Below are 15001 nucleotides of genomic sequence, written 5' to 3' on the forward strand. Positions count from 1 at the left end.
GAAGCATACAATTACGGTTACTTTCAACAACCTGACCGTCTGTTCCTTGAACAGTTGCACTACTTGTAATACTCTGGTGACTAGAGCTTGATTGGATGTTGGGATCTTTATATCTTAACTCAACTAGCGTTTCATCGCAGAAATAATTTTCAAATAATAATTTAGTAAAGATTGGAAATAATTGTCAAACTATAATTTAATAATAGTCGATTAGTGTATGGTCGATAGTGCAATAGTCGACTCGAAATGTGCATTAAAAAGTTCCAAAAATTAATAAAGTTATAGTGGAAGTTACCATTAAAATAATAAAGCAAAGACATATTATCAGTCTTTGGAATTAGTTTCTCATAGTTCAACTCGTCAGTTCTCAGAGTTCATAGATTTTTGTCTACAAAATATTCGAAAATAAATGAATTTTAAATTGATAATTTTTTCTTTTTAATTTCTTCGGTTCTATGAAACTACAGTAATTCAAAAATTCTGATCGGTAATTTATGTCTCGCAATGCCTGTAATCGAAATTTGTTGGCAACTTTGGCTTTCGAATTCTTCTGACACTTCTACTTTCTAAAGCAAACCAACATCTAATCCGTTATTTTTGAAATATCTTTCTACTAATAAAATCGATAAAAATTCTCGTAGTTGGGAGTGTCTGGTAAACTAGAAGCGAAGAATAGAGCAAAAAAGAGTAATATTTCAACATTAGACGACGAGTAAGTCACGAGCCATAAGCTATTCCTAATTCCATCGTAAATTCTAAAATATAGATAAAGCGACAAAATACTTGGCTGACATTAACACCGTTTATCATAATAATGAAATTATAAATATTGACATTTCTTAATCTCGTACCTTGCCACATTATTTATAAGGAATTATAATCACGATTAGGACATGTATATGATACTTAAAAATACCAAAAATACCTTGTTGAAATGCGCTATTTATAAGAAGCAATGATTATAACGTATACTGTTTAAAGTATCACAGTTTAAGCTATCGACTCTGGATTACTGGAAATTGAGTTGAACGAAAAAGTGGTGAAAATAACAAAATCGTCAATTTCAGAAGACCATAAATAAATATTATAAATATAAATTATTTGCATAAATATAAATTATAAATATAAATAAAAAGCAACTTGAGGAATTCTAGAAAATTTCTCGAACTAAACAAATTTGATGTACCGTTTCCTGGACGTGTCTAATTTTTGAGAAACATACGCTCGTACCTATTCGCTTTCGCAGTGAAATTGTCAATCATTCGCGAACGTAAAGACGACGCAAGTTGCCCTTTTTGAGATTGGAAAATTACGTAAAACGGTGGTTCGAACGAAGCAAATAACCCGGTCCAGCATGGATGAAACGATCCGCGTAATTTTACATTATTATTGAACATGATGGTTGGAAAATAATCAGAAGAGTATGCTCGTTGCAAAAACTAACGGTCCAAGGATTAAGAAACTCCCGCGAAGCGGTATTTTAATAATGTTGCAATACGTGCTGCCTGAACGAAACGTTGGTGCATTAATGGGGCGACAAAAACCTTAAACAAGTTAGCGGAATTCCATTCTGTAGAATAGCGATTACATTTTGCCTAAAAGAAAAACGAGGAAGTTATAGTAATGGCATAATTAAACGAACAACAATACAGTTAGAAACTCTTAATCGTACGAATAGATCGATATCTGTGAAATATTAAAATCCTAAAAAACATAATTCCATTCATCGAGCGTCATCACTTCTATTATATCTTTAAAACTGTGAAATTTATTCAAAGTTAGTTTATTTTCGATAATTTGAAAATGATATATCGCTAATGGCGATACACGTAGAAAAACAAATGAGTCGTGTTCTATACGCATAGAATTTTTATAAATATAAACGCCGGTAACTTGAGTTACAACTGTAAATTTGTAAATCTGAAAGAGGTATCTAACGGATAACGATGTGAAATAGAAAATGATAAAGTAAAGATGATTTCGAAAACATCCATAGAAGAAATCTTGATCGTAAGTGTAATCTTTCAACGCTCAACGGCTGATTTATTGATCTGATAAGACGTCTTTACAGCTAGATTGTATCGCATATAATATATCATATTTCGATACTAGGAAACATTTGTAATATATTTGCTAAATTTAATTAGAGAATAGACACATTTTATCCTTTTATCATTTATCTACATCAAGTACCGGCAATTCTAGTTTTCGAAATATTAGTTACGTTTAGATTAAGCGATAGCTCTTAAAGAACTTTGTTATTTATTTATTTACAAGATATATACAAATTTCATAATAATTCAACTGCTCGATCAATTCGATTAAAAATAAATCGCTAGCCGTATTTTAATTTATCATAGGTCTATAGTTTCTCAACTGAAAAACTTTCTACTAGACTAACTCAATTAAAGTTGAATTTGATACGAACAGTTTCTCCACTTTCCGCATCTTGAAATTCCTCAGAAACGTATAAACATCCACCGCCGACGGATTATAAATTTTACAAAATTACATCGAGAGGATGGTGTAATTCATTTTCACAGCTAATAAATCTAACTGTTTAGGTCTTATTTCATATAAAACGTCAATGCGCAACCATTTTAGGCGCGGTTAATAAACCCATACCCAGAGAATTATTATAGCGAGAGCAACGGCGACATAATTAAGTTCCATAATAAGAATCCTTTAATTTCCACTTAATGAAAGATCGTCCATAACATCGAAGGAAACACATCGGCGATCGTTTGCAAAGATGGAAGCGACAACAAGAGATGCAGAGTTACGAGCTAATTATAAGCCGGCCGATGATTATTCCTTCATTCTCGTAACCAGAAATGACATGTATGTCACTTATGGTGCTCTCTCAATTTCCTACCTATCAGGCAAAGCACGTGTTTTATCTCAATCGGCAAACCCACCGCTCTCTTAGTAATTAATCGAATTCATCTTTACGTACATTTGAAGGCCACTTCGCTGCTCTGTATGCAATTATCGCCAGACATTTCATTCCTTTTTAAATTATATCAAGTTTGTCGATCGTACTTCAATGAACTGACAATCGACTTTGTGGATAATTTTATTGAAGGGACGATGAAGAAAGTAACATAGTGGAAGACTAGAAAATAAAAAACGAAGATTTTTTTGTTTTTGTTTGTGCTGGAGAAAATAGAATATGTCAAGTAGGTATATTTCAGTTAGGTTCCGCAAAAGACTTTAGTTTGCTTTCCAACGAAATGAAAGGATAAGGTTAATGATCAAAATTTGCCAAGACTGTTTAGTAAATAAAGAAAGGAAATAATTGTTCTCGGATATTCTTTTTCAAATTGATTAAAAAATTCCAGCGTGTGGAAGTATCGACGTACTTGTTGGCGATTAATAAAAAGAATAATATTCTTCGACATGACAAATTGTAGCTCGAAAGTAATCAAGTTAGGTGTGATATTCTTTTCGCTAAGACGATCGATGAAATCTAAAATTACATGTAATTCGCTTAGAAAGAATTGAATTTACAAATGTATCGTTGAGATATTTTTCTTCGTCTCGTTGCTTTCATATGCGTCGAATTTTTTTAATAACATATAAAATTATTCAAGAATTGATTTCTCGTTGTTAACGACGTAAATAAAAGCTAATCGACGCCAGCTTCTTTCCATTCGCACGAGACGTGTTATCGATTACGCGTCCAACCTCTGTTAATAACGTCTTCTTCATCAGACAGATGTTAAACGAGAAATGCAGAACGTGTCGATTCACACTGTAGTAGCCTTTTTTTCACGTAGCTACAATCTTGGATCGATGATTTCTTCTCGATCAAAGCGACTATTTAAAAGCGTGACGCGCGGAATTCTAATTTCTCTCTTTTTCTTAACTGTAAGACGTACACGGAACGTTTCTTTCCAACATCGATCAACGTACAAATGGTGTTGAGATTTTTAATCACTGGCGACGCGAGGACGATACTACACGTATGACAAAAATTCGATATAATGTTACGAAAGGACACTGATATTTTAGGCAACATCTCTTTTAACATATTTTAGGATCTCTTAAATGGTTAATTTGCTTTTTTTCACGTTTACCGGACATAAATTGTAACACGTATGTCAATGGATTTTTGGTTGTTAAATTTATTTCGACTCCCTGTTCGCCGTAAGCGCTATATATAGATTTGTAAAATCTATACCAATCTACGAAATATGGAAATACATATAGTTACAGGTTAAGATACAGCGCGGTAGTAAATTAAATCGCCGAATAGCTACACCGATTGACTTCTTAAGATTCTACACCTACTGTATTCTGTTTTTAGATAGACTTGTAACTAATGGGATTTCGTTTATAAATAAACACAAATTTCACGATTTCTATATACTGTCTAAAGTACATTGACTCCGTATTAAAAAATTTGTCACAGAAATCGGACTAATTGCGTTTCAAAATTTCTGACCACTGCGTACGCCGATACTTGTATCAATTTCTATAATTTCGTTTAGATACCTCAAAGTACTTCGTTTCGATTGATTTAAATTCAAGTTAACTAACTTTAGATCCGTTGCCTTTTCTAGTGGAAAATAATGGATACCTAAAATACTGAAAATGCGAAAGTGGAGCGGCAAAACTGTTGCATTAAAAAGAAAAAACAGCTGGAAGAATCTGTACTTTGCTCGAAACTTGGAGGGATATTCTGAATCAAACGAATAACAAGTACATCGGTATATGCTTTCAAGTTACTTGAACGAAGCTTTCGTTTGAAAAGTCAATCTGAATTTTACTATTTTACATCCACATCGTAACTTTTCTGTACGTTGAAAGTCAATGATCTCTTATAGCTTCGAGGCCCGTGAAATTGACACGTCACGTCTAAGGAATCAGAGTTCCGTTTGTCAAATCTCTCCTTTACTCGAAGAAAAATCATCGAGATCAGAGCGAACAGGCGAAGCGAATACTCGACAGATTCGAAACGGATAGTTGACAGATTCGAAACGATAGATAAATTTCGTATCGCCAGGCGATTCGTGAGGAAGATGCAATCTCTCGTGGCATGCACCTTGACACAGAACGCGACATTGCAGTGGGTAATCGGTCACGTACGATCTTGTACTGCGATCTGCTCTTCATCCATGCTCATTCGCGACCCATTTCGCATAATTCCAAGTTATAAGGCGGAAATGTTGCACGCATCTCGGCGAACGTGGTCGATTACAATCGGGCGACGCGTGTCCGTGAAAATGCAGACTAATTGCACGCATTCCGATTCTTAACTCGAACTGTTGACCATTTATATACACGGACAGCTCGATTGCGGTTCCCCTTTAAGATATCATTCGATCTTCCGATAATTTCTCCAATATCACGGTTGCAGATTTGCTGAAAGAAATAATACCACAATGAATTGCCACGCATAATGAAAACTCAGGTGATTCTGATCCATACGATACAATTTTACGTTTACGCTTCCTCAAGTACAGATATTTGGGTGTCGTTGTTCTATTAAACTATATAAATCGTATAGCAGCGTTTCTCAACGTTTTTTGTAAATATTTATAAACATGAAAGTATAAAAACATTTCACGCAATACAATCTATTAAAAGCCTGACACGACCGTTTATAAAAAGATTCCAGAAGGAATTAATTCTGTTGCATAACAGTGACACGAGCCAGTAACGTATCGCAAGTTCTTCGATATCTGTGAATCGGATACAAGTGAAACACTGCCGGGAACGTGATTAATGGCTGCTATTAGTGGCGAAGAAACCAGGACGTTCGTAATTCGTGAGCTGGTTACCAAGAAGAGACAAGTAAATATAATTTTATGTATGTATGTTCCCGAGGTAATTCTTTAGAGGTGATCCAAGAATCGACGTTTCGAGAGCAGAAATTTCACGGCACAATTTGAACGCTAAAGAAATTTTTACCGACTTGATTACGGTATTTTTATGCAAATCTAATTTTTATCCACGAAGAATCCGGATCTTGGAATCTAGATCAATGTACAATTTTCATTTCTGATTCGTAGTTAAATTACCTTCAATCAAAAGGATATTTTTTACCCACACTGTACATTCTATACATTTCTATACGTTTATATTTCCTATAAATATATCACTCACTTTCCTGTAAATATCCACAGTTTATTAATCACGTTAGACAAATTTCGCTTCGCCGACGATTTAAACGAGTAATCGTTCTTCCATTCGAATTGTGGAAATCGTAAATTACAATGTAATTTAATTTTAACAAATAATCAACCACGTAGAGTTCATGAAACAAAAGCGATAGTTTTCCTCTAGCTATATTAAAGTATCCATTCAAATTCGATGGATTAGAACAGCGTGGTAAATGTTCCGGCAATTCGTGACAACGACGTTCTTGTTTCGACCACTGACGATTAAGTGCGTGCAAATACACTCGGTGAAACGCGTATGAAATTACCATTCTTCGTGCGACACATTCATACCAACTAACACGTTAAGCGATAAGAACCTGGAAATGATAAGAAAGTGGGTTTCTTTGTTTTTTATGTAATTCGATAGTGATTCGTATGATTCGAATTATTCGTTCGGATTCACGCGAGGAACATCCTTTGAGCGCCTCGGGCACTTGAAAAGACTCGCGTAGGGAAAAAAATGAAAATGCTCGTTTCGCTGAAAATCATGAGAAGCGTTACTTATCTGTTGAAATTAATTATACGAAGCGTTTAACTGTATAGGCATTAAATCGAACACCCTCGAATTTACTTCCCTCCGGCCGACGTTGCCAACTATGTCAATACGAAAAGAAAATTTGCATTTTACGCGAGTAATGGTTAACGAATAACCGGTGCTCCGCTGCATTAAATAAACATTACTCCAAATAATACCTCTTCTTGGGTTATCCATCTTTTACGCAGCTAGTTATAAAATATCACAGGCTATGATTCGCTTCATCGCTGTGTGTAATATGGAACACGTGAAAATTTCATAGTTTGGTTTAGATTCAAACATTGGAGAAAATAATATTGGCTCTGTGACAGAAACGTTTCCTTTATTTCATACTCTATCCGTTTGTGAAATTTACAACTTTATTTATATTTTTATTTTTCTAATGCAATAACGCACATTTCGTTTTTGACGAATAGTCTAACTCGTTATTTGATCGACGCTCGATGATAAAACGTATTATTCGGATCAAACAGAAGCGTACAAATTACGAGCGATTGTGTTCTAAGATGAAACTCGTTAAGCTGATTAATTATCTCATCAAACATCGTGCTTGATGAAGCAAACACCGATCTTTTTTTCGATCTCGAACATATACGAAAAAATTAATTGAATTTCAGACGCGATACCCATCCATGTCAAACGACAGATTAAAATCCAATAAATTTCATTTTTATCGAGCTATGCTAATTCAATATTCTCTTTTTTCATAGTTGGCAGATAGGTTTTCAACACGTGCGATGAAAGTTTAACACGCGTCAGTTGAGATTCGTCCGTCGGCAATAAAAAATATTACGTTAACTACCTCTCGATACGTAAAATGCGATCTGTCGGCTATAAATTTTCCTGGTGCATAAAATAATACCTTGTGACCCACCGGCCATCTGCGTAACTCTGGGTTTAAGCTGAAACGTATTTCACTGTAATGGCTCTCGCGTTGGCAATTCATATTTTCAACCGAGACCAATCGAAAACATTGTGTGTACATATATATACGATGGGAAAATATCTTCCCTTCCCGGATGCTTGATAAAATTTTAAGGCCATAACGTATCACCATGATGTCGATACTCGATTTCTAAGGGTTAATATATAGCTTTCACGGTAATATTTTTAATCCATTCGAAACCGGTTTATTATCACAAAATATTATAGTTTATAATACTTTCTTTCCAAATCGCAAAAGTTATAATTGCTTACGAAAATTCTCGTCCACCCTGTAATAAGACCCTTTGTTAAAATTTCATTTTTATTGCAATAATCTTATATAGTAAGATACGTACAGTTAATCTTATACTAATCGTAAATATCAAAATATTTTCATTAAAATAAGAATTTATCAATTTTCACTGCAAAATTAATGTATTCTGTTAAAGTTTGCCGTTAAGCCAGGTTTCTGGCACTGTCAGCGACGATTACTATTTTTGAAAGATATATTTTAACTTTTCCAGCATCTGGGTACTAACAGACAGATTGTACGAGAATTAGTAATGATTCGATGAATTTAGACAGCGTGTATTGTTGGGGCTTTCATATTTTCACCTTTTCCGTATCTCAATAGGAAATACGCTGTCATAAACCTCGTAATTTTCACCAGTCATGCTTCGATACGAGAGCCAATCAAAGTCTATGTATAGAGTCTTAATAGAATAGAGAAATAGACTTTTAAATAACACGTTCTTCGGACTTGTAACAGCATTGCACAGGGTAACACAGTAGAGCAGAATAATGAACGTTATCGATGAGGATTTAATGGAATAGCTCTAGACATCAACAAATAATCATTCAGCAACCACCAACGCTCGTCATTTACTGACACTTCAAAGTCCACTATCTTGGATGATTGCTGGAATTAACAAGAGAGAAAATAATTATTACCTTATTATCATCTCACTTTATTATTACTTTATGCGTTAATAAATTTACATAAAACTACGGTGTATTTTAGTAAAAATAATTCTTCCATAAAAAAGTCTCTGTAAATACATGCTACGTATACATATGCATATATGCGTGTTATAATACGACATAATCTGTCGTTTTTCTCTCCGCTCTATCCAAATAAGACAAACCGGAGTCTTCGCTAGTCAATCCGAGCACGAGCACGGGCCAGCTATCGGGGAAATCAACAGAATCATAAAGAAGAAGATATCGCATCGTAAATTTTGAGTGGAACAAGAAAAAGGACTAAAAAGAACGCCTGAATAACCGGTACTACGGACTTCGCAAGAGAAGCTATTCATTCTAAAAGCAATTAAAAGGGGAGAGAGCAATTAATCGAAAGAAGCAAGATACGCATTTCTCTAAACTAACGTCGAATATCCGACGAGCTTCGTTCTCTGTAATCCTAAGCCTCGCCGGAAAGTATTTAGATGTGATCGCGATAGACATCAACAGGCCGAAAAAAAGCACTTTAGCAGACGCAAGAAAACTTTAAAGGATGTGCTAATATTTCCGGATGTGATCGAACGCGTGCCTTCATCGACCATCTGGGATTCTATTAAACATCTGTTTTTTCTTTTTTTTTTCTTTCTTTCTTTACCGTGTAATCATACCGTTTAACTCCCCTACAATTTTCCCAACCGTGTTAAATTGCGAGAATGATATGACACGAGAATTCATGAGTAGAAATAAAATCTATGTTTTTATAGAAATTCCGATTATGATTCGAAAGATATAAGGTTGCTCTATCGCATTGTTTCGGACGTTCTTGATCCAATTGTACTTTTCTAACGTTAGAAAATATTTCGAGTTTGAAATTAAACACGATTTCTCGTTCCCATCTTACGTTAAAACGTTAAAAATCCTTCTTAGATGAAAGATTGTTATTAAAGATGTATGATAAATTTTGCACGCGTTCCTAATGAAACGTTGATAAAATTTCTACCTAATCTTAAATAATAATTTCAAACTTCCACACTTTTGACCGGGACCGGATAATTAATTAGAGGATAATTCAGGGATTTGTCGTGGGTTATACAACTCCAAAGGCGTAACCGTGAAATTAAAGTAATTATAAGGTTGAAATAAACGCGTGGCCGCCTCTGTTGACTAAAATTAATAGCGGTAATTAATCAGTCTTAAAAGTTTTATAGCGACCGTAGGTTGTTTGCGTATATCTTGCGTGAGATTTTTCTCTGTTCGTTGATTGGTTTGTCACTTTTACCACGCTCAACCGTCCACCACTATTTACACATAAATCTCCTCAATAAAGAGATTTAGCAGAATATTCCTCGCGTCTTTAAATCATCCGCTGTCGACGGTTTGGTTGCGACAAAATATCGCTCGTGATCGTCTGTGACAAATTTAAGATCCGCTACATTGTACAAAGACGTTTTTGGCTCGATATAAACGGAAGTTGGAGCACAAAAGAATCACAATGACGTTACTCGTACTAAATATAGAAAATTAAGTCGGAAGACTCGTTAAATACTCGTTTAATCGTTCCTTCTATCTCTTTCCAGTAACCTGCCCACCAACGTTTCCACTTTTACATTCAGATGACGCATCGGTGTCTTTCATTGCAGATTCATTACGAAAGCATCGCTGTTCCATTCTGACATAATAGTATTCGTATGGCGAGACTTCTCGAACGCGAAATTACCGTTCTTAGCATCTTGTCCAGCGAGGCATGTTGCTTCCGTGCTGGGAAAAAAATGCCAAAGAAAAATCTTCCTACAAGCTGGAGTCGTATCCCGGCATACGCGCGTTTACGGTAAACTACGGGCGCACGAAACAGGCATAAATTACACGTTCGATGCATGTCGCGAGCAGCGCATCAACATCAACGCAACGTGTGCCCACGTTATGCACAATCGAGCCGATGGCACGCGTGAGATAAGTTCAGACGATGGGAAACGCGAAAGAAGCGGCTGGAATACCTTCCAATCAGAGGTTCACCAAAACTCTCTCATCGTTTTTTACTAACCGCCATAGTCCATGCTCGAGCGGAAGTTTGGCCCCGAACGATTCTCCTAACAACGATGAAAAATCAATTTCTCATTTTCCTCACTCGTGATTCCTTCTCACATCTTCGTGTTTCAATCGTCTGCCTCGATTTCCTAAGGATAAAGACGTGATAATACTGACAATAATTTTGCATATGGTTGTAAAGCATCGTAGACATCAAAGTCGCACGAGAGTTCGTATTTAAATGCTACTGAATGTCTCGGTCAAGTAAAACATAGTAGCAAAAAGATGATAAATAAAAGACGTAAACGAAATTTATCTCGTGATAAATCTATCTTTGTAGAATGCATTTTGAATAGTCATAAATACAGGTATGGAAATACAGAATAAGGAACTATGGAAACACGAAAATGTTTTAGAATGAAGGAAAAATGAAAGAAAAAACTGGTTGATTTATTCTTGACCGAAGGCAAACAACAGACGTTCCTTCGTCGTTCTTCCTCATGGACGTTTAGCTTGGAAAAAAGGTTACAGTAATTCGCTCCACTTTGTTTCAGAATGCAGAGGAGAAGATGCTTCTTCTAGTCCTCGTCCTCGCGGGCTGCTTGAACGTTCTCGAGATTGTTCGTTGTCAAGAGCTTTCGGTCATCAGGCACTCCGATGGAGACATTTTCACGTTGGAAGGTAAGCCGAACATTAAATACAATTACAAATGCTTTTTCTTATTCTTATCCTCTTGACTCGAATAATCAGAAATGGAAGTTGAGGGCTTGGTGACGTTTCGAATAAAGCCACGATACTTGTTCACGGAAGAGCGAAACCGTAAATTGCGTAACCGTGATTTGCAGGGTTGGAGAAATCGTACGGGATTTGATATTAAAAACAACGGAAAAGAGGAACGTGCACGTTTCGCGCGGGACCGTGAAGCACAAGGGGCACTAGGGAAAAAAGCTCGTAACAGATTAGCCATGAAATTACAATGTAACGATTTGACAGCTGTATTTCAGCTGGCCAGATTATATGTCGTGCTCCGTCCGTACGACCACGGATGAAGTTCTCCCCCGTGGAAATTTATCTGTGATCATTACTACTTAAGTAATAGCGCGTAAAAGTACAGTTACGTGGTGTTCTTCCTGCTTTCCCGAAAGATCACTCCGAAAGAACCGAAATCTCGAGGACGATGAGATAGAAGTATATTTATATGCCACGCTAAAGCCAATAATGTAAATAATCTAACATTTTTCCACAATACCGTACGTTCAAGATTAATAATGTATTCCCAACATTCTCAGTTCATCCTAAACCTATATTCCTTCTCACGTAACTTTCGTGTCTACGTAAGTTGATTTCGAAGCATTTGTTAACTAAAAGATACTCGAGTTGAAAAAATCAAACTCCAGACGATTATCGCATTTAATAGAGGAATATTATGTTATTACCTAAGTGACAAAATGTGATCTGCGATAGGAACTTTGTTGCATCTTACTGTAGTACATTGCAAACTCAATTAGTTACGAGCTATGCACATTTTCCTCTTTTACATCTCTCTCTCTCTCTCTCTCTCTCTCTCTCTCTCTCTCTCTCTCTCTCTCTCTCACTCTTTCTCTTGTAACTATAGACCACAAAACATGGTAATATAAAAAAGGAACGAGTATTTACTCGCAGATTAAAAATTAAAAGTTACAAACACGATTGTTCAGGTTCCTGCACGGAGGCTTGCACGGTGCTTAGCAGCGGAACAGCCAGCCCTTACACACGTAGTCCTTCGACCGCAGGACTCGTTCCTCCCAACAACACCTGCACCTGTCAGTGCAACCACGGCCTCCCTACCTTCCGGGAGGATCTTCACATCTGCGTGAATGATATTCACGGTAAGCCGCTTTAATCCTCGTGCCGTATGGTTATTTTCTAATGAACGCAATCAACTCCGTATACACGTCGATGCTTTACTCGCAATTCGAGTCGGTCGAGTCCAATATGAAACCTTCAGGCTGGAAATAATCCGACTGAATGTGCAGCATCCTTTCGATAATGCGTGTCAGAACATTGTCGATTTCCCGCCCGTATGATTATCCGTAAGAATCGAGTGCACCCAACGGTACCACACACGTGTACGTTTCGCGATGGTCCATTTCTGCTGCGGTCGGCCGAATCGCGTTTCAAAGGTCCTTTGGTACTCGATCGATGACGAATCCTGCGATATTTATCCCTTCCAGACGGCGCAAAGCCGCGTCTTCCTTTGCAGTGCCGAGAAAACGATCCTGAAAGTACCGTTTCCAAATGGCGACGATTTCAGAAACACGCTACATGTAAATTAACATAAATGTATAACTGTCAAACGGAATTTCACCTCGATTTCTGGTTGTATCTTCTCGAATTTCGGTTTTTAATACGCATAATCCCTTTTATTATAATTAAATACGAGCAAGTTGCATTTTGGTAACCGATTGCAAATGCCTGCCATTCGCGTAAAACAAACAGTCTATCTGACTGTTTAACGATCTTACACCGGACAAACAAGCGCTGAAACGCGGTTTAGCCGAAGTGGAAGATTTTTCTCTGACGCGCGATACTATTTCAAGTATCATTGTCTTAACCCTTGAACCTGCGAGCAACCGGATTCTCTATTTGCATACATAGAATGCATAGAACCTGCGAGTTACAACTTTTACGGTAGATATTTTATAAAGGATATTATGTAAATAGATGGAGAAGTATAGTTCAAATTTGCGCCACGAAGATATAACGCGCTTAGAGAAATGTTACAAGTCTTATAATTCAATCTGTTGGTAATAATTTGTTTCATCGTCGAGACACTCCTGCGTTTCGTTTCCCTGTTTGTACCTGTCCTCTTCGTAATTCTATTCAGCTGTGTCTTCTCCTGTTCCGCGATCGAGCAGTTGCATGCACGTACCGTTTTCAATTGAACCGTGTCATCAGAAATGATTGCCCTAGCTGTTCATGCAAATGGTTCTCGGACCACGTATTTCTGCATGACTTCGCCGCTGCAGCAAACAACTGCACGCGTGCAACACGCTACAATTTCAATGGTACACGTTGTTTGCTGAAACAAGGAAAACGAGATTGCTTTTTAAAAAAAGTCAGATTGTTCAAGGGCGAATGAAAATTGAAGCTGCTGCACGAGGAATGGCGAAACTAACAGATAATCTCGTTATCGTACTTGGAATATTCGATCCGCATGACGCGGCACCGTGAAACGTATAGTTACGTCGATGTAATCAAAGGGTAGTTGACCTGACTAATTGGGTTAATTTGCAATTTAAAATGTTTTACGTGTGGCCCGTGTTTCAGAGGGAAATTAATGAGGAATTTGCTCTCATAGCGGTTAACCACACACCTTGTATTTCTGATTTCAACGTGTTCGATCGCCCAGCAACTGTATAATGCACTATACTTAAAACCTCGTTACACGTCACCTTGAATATTATCTTTATCGAATCTTGTCCACAAAGATGCGGACTACCAACTTAAATGTAAAAGCATGTACGATTATGAATAACTACAATATACGTCAGCAAATGTGAATATTGACACGATGAAGATGTAACGGTAAAAAAGAAAATATTGTAGCGTTAAAATGAATCAGAGGAGAATTTCTGTTTCTACGTGTCGAAAAATTAAAAGGCTCAAAGAAAAAAAATTGTTTAAAGCAGTGACATAAAACTAAATTTTCGATCACAGCAATCTCGCTAGGATTTACATTTCTTTAATCTCAAGCAAAGAGAAAAAAAGAGTGAGATGTAATATATTCAGTGTATCATCCGATGAAATCTCTACGACCTTTAGAGAGCTATAGCAACGGTCCTCATCGATCTCGATTTTCTAGGCTCGCCAGAATCGCGACAAGACAGTACGAAATCGCTACATTGTAACGCTGCCAACCGGAGACTTCGATGCGCGCACAGGATACGAAAGCGCGAGAAAAATTGCGGCGCCATTATTCACTCGTATGATGGTATCGGCTAAATTATTGCTACCTACGAAACCTACTTTTCTAAAACTTGTACTAATCGTTAAACTTTTCATAAAAATTCTCTCATTAATTATATAAATGCACTAACAATGTTTACGCGTTTATGGGAAATTTAAATAAGCAAACATTTACAGAATATGTACAAAGATATATAGAATATCCAAAGTAAAATAAACATTATAACAGTTGAACGATAAAACGAATTTCTATTTAGATTTCGTTTTACTGGGTGTATTCGTAAACATGTAAATTTACATAAACATCAGCGGTCTAATTATCGATATTAAACTATTCAAATTTTAAAGATACTATTTTTCATGTTTAAAAAGGTCGTAAAATTTATGCATTTTTAAAGAAACATCCAACACACTTGTAATTTACTTTTTTTACGCAAAAAGA

The 15001-nt window shown here is 36.4% G+C and overlaps 1 protein-coding gene across 1 annotated transcript in view; it reads left to right on the forward strand.

Moving 5' to 3' along the window:
- LOC139987661 (uncharacterized) overlaps nt 1–15001 on the forward strand; it is a 67432-nt gene that overhangs the window by 35454 nt on the left and 16977 nt on the right. The window contains exons 2-3 of the mRNA XM_072004157.1: nt 11166–11292; nt 12309–12479. Of these exons, the coding sequence (XP_071860258.1) occupies nt 11181–11292; nt 12309–12479 (283 nt within the window). The 5' untranslated portion in view covers nt 11166–11180. The remainder of the gene's footprint in view (nt 1–11165; nt 11293–12308; nt 12480–15001) is intronic.

The sequence above is a fragment of the Bombus fervidus genome, chromosome 5 (genome assembly GCF_041682495.2).
Source record: "Bombus fervidus isolate BK054 chromosome 5, iyBomFerv1, whole genome shotgun sequence".
Lineage (NCBI taxonomy): Eukaryota > Metazoa > Arthropoda > Insecta > Hymenoptera > Apidae > Bombus > Bombus fervidus.